Raw genomic sequence first — 8,589 nt, forward strand, 5'->3', positions numbered from 1 at the left:
AGTCAGGCTCAGAGACAGCTTCTAGACCACTCAGCCCCAGGTGCTGGGCCCAGGCACTGCAATATCTCCTCCTCCCTTCCAGCCTTGACTATTTGGCCTTGAATCTGATTCGGAGACACTCCTCTGACATGGGCACTGGGATTCTTGCTTATATTCGCTTACAAACCTCAGGCCAGTGGAATAGGTTTTGCCATAATGTCTTGCCCAGCAAGCCTGGACACACCACTGTCTGTGAGTGATGGGGAGACAGGAAGATAACTCAACAGTCCTGACTCCCTGGGTTTCAAAGGAAACCATCATGACGGCGAGCTCTGCATAGGCTGCAGAGAAGAGGGTGCTGCTGTGGCCCGACAGGTCCTCCGAGGGTGTGCTCGACACCTGGGGTGTGTGTTCTCTTCCCAGACAAAAGGTTTGGGGAAGCCAATTAGGGAGGGTGTGGTGTAGGTGGGACACCAGCTCAGCGCACCTGCTTCTAAGGCAGTTTCTCTGCTTCCTCTCCTGGGCTTCCCCTGTTCCTCTGGGATGCAGCCCCCGGGTCCCACTGGCTCTTTCCTCTGAGTGATCAGGCAGAAACCCCAGACTCATCTCAGAGGCTGATGGAGCTTCACCACCCTGCCTGGTCAAATCTGTGTTGTTGAAAACACACTTCTGTGTTTACACACTAAGCCAGATTTGGAGTGTTTTGAAGTCAGGAGGCCACCACACTCACCCAGGGTGGGGGGGTCCCCTCTCCCACCTCATCAGGCTCCTCTCCTCATCCCTCTATACTCCCTGCCACAGGGAACCCAGAAAAGAGCATCAGGCTGGCAGGTCCCCAGGGAGAAGGAGCTTGCCTGAGAATGACGGTAGATGGGGTTTGGAAGGCGACTTGCCCCAGCCTCTGTCCAAGTGTCATGTGGGCACCACCACATCCACCTGTCTTCACAGAGGCACCAGGGCTGCGGGCACCAGGTAGAAGAGCTTGGCTGGTCAGGGAACTCCGGCTGCCCCTCTGATGCTACCCAGCCATGACAATTAGTATCAGTCAAGGAGTGCTTATTAAGTGCCCATCTGAGCTGTGATTCCTTATCTGCACCCCACTCCCTCAATCTGGAGTTTTGGTTGGGGGAGGGCAGGTGTCTACACTTGAACCAGGTGAGAGCATCACCTCCCTGCCCCCACTCCCCGAGTGGGATGGAGCAGCACAGGCCTCCAGCCCCTCCAAAGATGGAATTAACTACCAGGGACAGCACCACAAAGCTGGGAGAGAGAGCAACAAAAGGAGGGGGGTGAGTTCACTCCCCCTCCCCAAATCTTCCCGCTCTTTGTCTGACCCAGGATTAGATTAACCCCTAGTACGCTGGACTAGTCAGGCCCCAGGAAAGCTGGTCTTTTGCTGGGTTCTGAGTGTGGGCAATATGGAATTGAAGGGTTCCAGAACCCCGGTGGTCAGACAAATGCTAGAACTGGAGCTTCCAGCATCTCCCGTTGGCTTCCCAGGAGGTCCAGTGTAAGGTGAAGACCTTTCATTCTTACCGGAACCACCCTTGTTGCGAGGGACTCAATCATGCACCTTTGAAATGGGCAGTGACCCCTGTGTGCCCTGGAATTTACCCCCACCGACCTAGCCGGGCAGCACCCCCACACCCCCACCGGAGGCTGCAGGGCTGGGGGCACCCTGGTGCGCCTTTCACAAACCACTTTGGAGCCATGGGCCACTCCAAGACATTTGCAGAGCCCTGGCCGGGAGCAGGCGGCAGACGGGGTATAGAAGTGAATGAGGCCAGGCTCCCAGGAGCGCACCCCAGCCCCACGTCTAGGCAACAAACTGCCGTTTGTGTCTGCGGCATCGAACATATCTCCACATCTCCTTCGCTAGCAGCGAGCGGAGCCCAGACCCAACATTCTTGCCCCACGCAGAGCTGGTCTCTGCACTTTCACCCCTTCTTTTACCACCTAAGGCCAGGGCCACGTGCTTCAACCGAGCCCCCACCGTACCCCGCCTTCCCAAACCCCCCACCTAGCTAGGGCGGGAGGTCGTCTCAGGTTTCTTCCAAGAAGGCTGGAGGAACTCCCCCAGTCTCTGCCCCACCTGCGCCGGTGTCCCCAGCCACCGTGGGAGCCGGGCAGCTTCCCCAGGGACACAAAGGGTTAAACTCAGCCGCGGGGACTCGCTCGGATTTGCCTCCTAAACGCATTTTCCAGTTCATTCCCCAGCACAATACGCCCGGACCGGTCCCAGCCTCCGCCCCTACCCCATCCGTCAGAGGGGCCACCGGGGGCCACCCCGGGAGTCGGGCGTCGGGTTAACCCCTCGGCCGCCAGCATCTCGAGGAAGGACATGCGGGGCATCCTCGGGAAAGTGGGTCACGCAGCCACTTGGCTGGCACGAAGCCCGCGGCGCCTCCTGCGGGAGAGCCCCCCAAACTGGGACCGGAGTTCCAAGGCAAAGCCTAGCTCCGCGCTAGGCGGGGAGGTTGCGATAGCGCGCCGCCGGGCCTCACCCTCCCGGAAAGAGAACCGCAGGTGAGCGAGAAGCCGCCTCTGCCGCAGGAGCCTGCTCCCCGCGCGGGTGGTGGGGCGACGTAGTGCGGGAGGGGGCCCGAGCGCCCGAAACCTCTTGGCAAAGGGGCTGGAGGAAAAAAACCGAAGCCCCCCTTCCATCCGCCAAGCCCACAGCCCACCAGTTCCGAGACTGACGCCCTCCCCCTGGGGCTGTTGTCTCCTACCCTGAGACTGTGATTACGGTGATTATTTTGCGTTTATGTAACATGCAGTGTTTCCAAACTGCTTCCCGAGCTGAGAGCTGGTTATTAAATAAATAGAACGCTATTATATATTATTATTTTTTTGTGTGAAAAACTGCGCGGAGAAAGTGCTTTCTTGCAACACAGAAACGTGCATCCGACTGCTTTCCTGCAGGGCAGGCTGTTGGGCTCCTCAGCCTCTCTATCCGCCGAACCACCCGCACCCCCCTTACCTAAGCCGTGACCCAACTTTTCTGGCTCCTTCCACTCCCTACAACCCAGACGTGCCCGCCATCCAGCTCCCAGCCCCGGGGAGGCATTGGATGGGGGGGTTGGGGCTGGGGGTGGGGGGGAAGGCAGGGGGCGGAACGCGCTCACCTGGGAGGAAGAAGGCGGTCAAGCCGAGAGCGAGTCCCCACCAGCGTCCAGCGGCGCCCGCAAGCCCCATCCGAGCCATCGGGGGCCGGGGGTCCAGCGAGAGGAGCCGCGAGGAGAGCGCTCCTCGCGCTCCAGAAAGCAGCCCGGAAGACGAAGGCGATCCCTGCCGGCCGGCGGGCGCTCCGAGGATCCAGGTCAGCTTCAGCCGTCGGCCGGGGCGGGGTGGGCTGGGTGGGATCGGCGCGGCCGCAATCCGGGCCCCGGGCCGCCGCCGACTCAGAGGCTCGGCAGATGCCCGCCGCAAGTTGCACGAGTCATGCCCCTTCTCCTCCTCCGCTCTCCTCCCGGTGCCGGTCCCCGCCCTCTTCTTCTTCCACGCAGAGCCGGGCAGGGGAGAGGGACCCACCCCCGGCGCGCCCGGCTGCCCGGCGCGGGCTCCCGGCCCCCGGCGCGCTCACACCCTCCCGCTCGGCTCCAACTTGCAGGCGTCCATGGCCGGCCGTCCTCCGAGGGCGGCGGGACGATCGAGGGCGGCGGGCGGGCGGCGCGGTGGGCTCGGGGCCCAGGCGGCGGGGCGCGCGACTCGGCAAGCCGGGGCGATCGGGCGGCGCGGCTCCGCGCCAGGCGAGCGATCCGGGGGCGCCGCGTCCCCCGCCGCGCGGCGGCCGCTCGCTCTGCCGGGTCCCGGCGATCCGCAACAATGTGGAGCTGCCCGGGCGCCGAGTAGAGCCGCGCTCGCTCCTCTCCCTCTCTTTCTCTCACTCGCCGAGCTCCAGCCTCTCAGCCGCTCTCCCCGTGATGTCAGCCCGAGGGGGAGGGGTTAGCGTTAACCCCCTCCTGGATGCCCACGCGCGGCCCGCGCCCGGCCCCGGCCTCCGCCCCGCCCCGCCCCGTACACCCTCCCGCCCCGGGCAGAGGCGTGATCCCCGGCGAGGGCCGTGGGGGTCGCGCTCAGGCCCACTGGCTCGGGAGATGCCCCTCGGTCGCCTTTCTGCCGGGGAGAGGGCCGGAGGGCTAGCCGCCCTCCTCCGTCGCTGACAAAGGGAGGCAGTGACCCCTAGCGGCCGGCGTCGGGGGAGAAGCCGCTCGGTGGGGGTGGAGTTAAGACGGGGTGGATGGGCGGAGTGGGGTGGGGGGAGGCTGTGGAGGAGCGGGCGTGCAGTATGGAGAATCCGGGATCCCGCAGTGTCCGAGCCGAACAGGGCTTCTCCAGGCCCTCTCCTCCAGCCCTAGCCTCGTTTTACTGATGAGGAAACAAAGACCCGGGTGGGGGGCGATTTCCCCAGGGGCACGAGCAGAAAAGTGGCAGGCCTCGGACTCGAACTCAGCAACCAGAGCTCTCACGCCTCTGCATCATGTGAACACTCAACGGGGACCTTCCGGGAATCGGTGGTGGGCATTCGCGGGTGAGATGGGGCCCCTGAGGATTCTGATCTTTTCTAACCCGCTCTCCCTTCAGGAGTTCCTTTTCCAAACACTGAGGCCCTCTCCCCTCCCTAAATATAGCAAGAAGTAGAACTGTGCCCCCTTGGGGGGAACCTCTGTTTTGAACGATTTGCGGGGTACCCGAGAAAGGGACCAGTCCGTGTCCACGCGAAGCAGGAACTCTCCGGCAGATCCCGTTGGCCACCCACCACATCCGGGTGCGGTTGGCTTCCAGCCAAGGCAGCTGAGCCCTCCGGTCCTTGGCAGCCCCAGGTCTGCCCTCTGCTCCTTCCCTCTGGACCCCATCCTCACCCCCGGAGGAGACAGTGTCCCACTATGGAGAAGCAGTTTCTCCTCAGATGCCTGACCAGACAATGCACCCTTTGCCCATTGCTGCCCTTTGCCCAGCAGGCAGAAGCAGAGGGGGCGTGGCCCAATCCTGATAAAATGTAAATTCTAGTTCCTGGGAATAGGAGGAGCAGGAGGATGGGCAATAAGGGCACCACTTTCCCGCTATTTGGAATCTGGCCCTGGAGTGTCTCTGGGTTTCTTGCTGAGGTCCGTAGACTAAAGCACTCCTATGAGCATTCACACTCCTCAACACATCTTTTACACTGAATGAATGTAATTGGGCTTTCTTGTACCAAACATCACATTAGGCTTGGGGGTACAGAGACTTGGTCATTGCCCTAAGAGCACTCAATCTAGTTAGGGGACAGAGGGGGAAGACAGGCAGAAACAGATGTTATAAACAAGCTTTTAATATGTGTGGTGTGTCCCAGAGATGTGCACACATGATTTAATGGGTCTCAGAGAAAGTGCCCTATTCAGCCTGGGGTGGGGATCAGGGAAGGCTTCTCTGTGGAAGGGACACAGGGACTGAGTGAGTCATCTCTCAGACAGAGCCATGTGCTGGAGGAGAGTGGCATTAAGCTGTAGCCTGAGACCAAGACTTGGGGAAAGGAGAGATCTGCAGTGAGCCCTCAGTAGCCACCAGGAGGGTTTTAGCTGAGGAATGTCATATCAACTTGGCTTGTTGTAGTCCAGTCTGGCCCTAAGTACTTTGAGGAACAGGGCTGGATTGAGTTCGTTGCAATGGTTTCAGGCTCTGCCTCGGAATACTTGATTCACTCACCATTGGACTGTCAGCTCCTCCAGGACAGGACCACGTTATAGGAGCTGGACTCCATAGGTTAAAGGGGCAATTCCAGATGGACCAATGCCCACTAGTTTCCTGCTTGTATTCTTCCGTCTCTCCATTCTTGGGTGAGGTTCTTTTTTATTTCCTGCGCTTAAATGGGCTTCCAGAGAGTGTGTGTGTGGGGGTTGGCATGGCTGCCTAGGGATGGGTCGGGTGAAGAAGATGGAGGTGGATTAAACCAGCCCCTGAAACATTCAAAGCGCCAACATGAAATAGTCAAAGCACCAACAGCAGTGTGTGTGTGTGTGTGTGTGTGTGTGTGTGGTAGGTTGCAGTAGATAGAAAATGGAGTAAGGAAGGGGTGAAGGGAAATAAGATAGAACTTGTTTACTAGATAGATGATTCACTGAACAGATATCTTTTTGAGCACCTACTATACTGTGAAGTGAGGATACCAAAGTGAGCAAGAGCCAAGACCCTACCCAAATAACTATATTATAGGATGGAGGTTGCATGCTGCCAAAGAGAACCAAAGGAAAAAAATGTCGGCATCCAGAGGAGAGTCTGAATGCTTCTCATTGTAGAGAGCAGGGAAGGCTTCCTGGAAGAGGTGGCCCTGAAGGGTGGATCAGATTTGGACCCGGGGAGATGGAGGAGAGAATTTTGGTGGAGGAAACAGCTTGTACAAGCACATGGAGGTGGGAGAAGTTTGGGAGCAGCAGGTGGTCCAGTTTGCTTTGTATTTTGAAGATAAAAAGAGAAAGCGACAGGTAGGTTGTCCCTACACACAAGACTGTGAAAGGTCTGGAGTGTATCCCTCAATGGTGGGAAGAAACACAGGACCAAGTTTCTGGTCCTTACTGTTAAACTGGAAGGAAGCCCGGGAGCCATTCTTGCTTCTTCCGTTTTCCCCAACCGTGAGTGCCGGCATGTGTGTGTGCTAAGTCACTTTACTCTGTGTCCAGCTCTTTGCGAGCCCGTGGACTGTAGTCCACCAGGCTCCTCAGTCCATGGGATTCTCCAGGCAAGAATACTGGAGTGGGTTGCCATGCCCTTCTCCAGGGGATCTTCCCAACCCAGGGATCGAACCCGTGTCTCTTATATCTCCTACACTGGCAGGCAGGTTCTTTACCACTAGCGCCATGTGGGAAGCCCCTCTTCAACTACCACATTCCAATTCAAAAGCAGAAGCTGAGTGTGCCTCCAATATATGTCTTAAGTCTGGTGACGTGGCTCCATTTCTCCTGTTATCACCCTAGTCGTCATGCTCATGGTTTCTCCCTGCTCCTTGCAGTATCCTCGGCGGTACAGCCGGTGCACCCTGAGGGATGGGGTACAAGGTAATGGTCAAGCAGATGGGGCTCTGCAGCTAGGCTGCCTGGATTTGAATCCTTAAACTCCCAGCTCTGCCACTCAGTGGCTGTGTGTCCTTGGGCCACTGACTTAACCTGTCTGTTCTCAGCTTCCTCACGTGTAAAATGAAGGGAAATAAAGTACTTACCTCATGGAGTTGGGAGGATTAAATGAGTTAAACACATTAAGTGCTGGGAACAATGCCTAGTGAACAGGAAGGACTGTTTCAGTGTTAGTCATCATTAGTACTATAACCTCTCTCCCTACATCCAGTTTTGCTGCTCTCTGCCATGGTGCCAGAGGGATATATGTATTTTTAAGGCTTTTTTAAAAGATAGTTTTGGATTTACAGAAGAGTTGCAAAAATGGTACGGAGCTCTCATATGTCCTTCATCCAGCCTCCTCTAACATAAACATTTTATATAACCATGGTACATTTGTCAAAACTAAGGAAGAAGCTTTGGTATAATACTACTAATTCAACTACAGATGTCTTGTTCCTCCACTAATGTCTGTCTTACGTTCCAGGATCCAATCAGCAACACCACGTTGCATTTAGCATCGGATTGTCCTCTAATACAGATTATTGGGTCCCAGTGCCTGAGAACACTTCCCTGGCCAGTCGGTCTCTGAGATTAGTGTCAAGTCCCCAGGAGGCTGGAGGGGCTGCACCCTCACCCACTGTTATTCTGCTCCAGGGTGTTGAGTCAGAGCTGCTGGGCTTGCCTGAGATTCTGGCCACCTAACCGGCTTCCCCATCCTTCACCTGCACTGTTCCATCTGCTCCAAGGCTCTTCCACTTCTTCTGACCAGCTGCCTATATGTCCTTTAGGGCTCAGCTTACACGTGCCTCATCCCCAGGTTGGTCCTCTCTGCCCTTCAGACCAGGCGGGTCCCTTCCTAAAAGCTCCCTCACTTTCCTTTGCATGCTTGTGCTCACTTCAGTAGTTCATAATACGCGGTTCACACCCCTCTGGGCTGTCAGCCCCTCCAGGGCAGGACTACTTGGGTCTTGTCCCCACTTAATTGTTAGCACCTAGAATGTACCTGGCATTCAGGAGGCACCTAGTGGAAATGTGTTGATTGACTAACATACTGTGCCACTTTCTACCAATCACTTCTCCTCTCTGGGCCTGTTTTGTCAGCTGCAGACTGAGGAACTTAATTTTCTCAGTGGCTTTCCAACTGTGGCTTGAAAGCCCTAGAATTTCCTGGAAACCCCATCCCCTGCTTCAATAGGAACCATGTTTAAAGAGCATACTGTTTCATTTCATTCTTTCTTTCTATACATCATGACATTTATTTATTTATTATTGGGTATTAGTTGTGGCATGCAGGCTTCTTTGGTTGCAGCTTGCAAGCTTCTCTCTAGTTGTGAAATTCAGGCTTAGTTGCCACACAGCACATGAGATCTTAGTTCCCCGACCAGGGATTGAGCTCATGTCCCCTGCATTGGAAGGCAGATTCTTAACCACTGGACCACCAGGGAAGTCCCAGCATACTGTTATCATGCTCTTCAAATATTAGGCTTCTGCGAAAGCTTCTTCTTAATGGATTCTGCTGCTT

General features: G+C 56.7%; 1 protein-coding gene across 1 annotated transcript in view; it reads right to left on the reverse strand.

The window, feature by feature from the left end:
• Positions 1-3,515, reverse strand: part of NECTIN1 (nectin cell adhesion molecule 1) — a 72,651-nt gene extending 69,136 nt beyond the window's left edge. The window contains exon 1 of the mRNA XM_043481662.1: positions 3,105-3,515. Coding sequence (XP_043337597.1) covers positions 3,105-3,183 — 79 coding nt within the window. The 5' untranslated portion in view covers positions 3,184-3,515. The remainder of the gene's footprint in view (positions 1-3,104) is intronic.
• Between the last annotated feature and the right edge of the window lie 5,074 nt (positions 3,516-8,589).

This window comes from Cervus canadensis, chromosome 11, assembly GCF_019320065.1.
Source record: "Cervus canadensis isolate Bull #8, Minnesota chromosome 11, ASM1932006v1, whole genome shotgun sequence".
Lineage (NCBI taxonomy): Eukaryota > Metazoa > Chordata > Mammalia > Artiodactyla > Cervidae > Cervus > Cervus canadensis.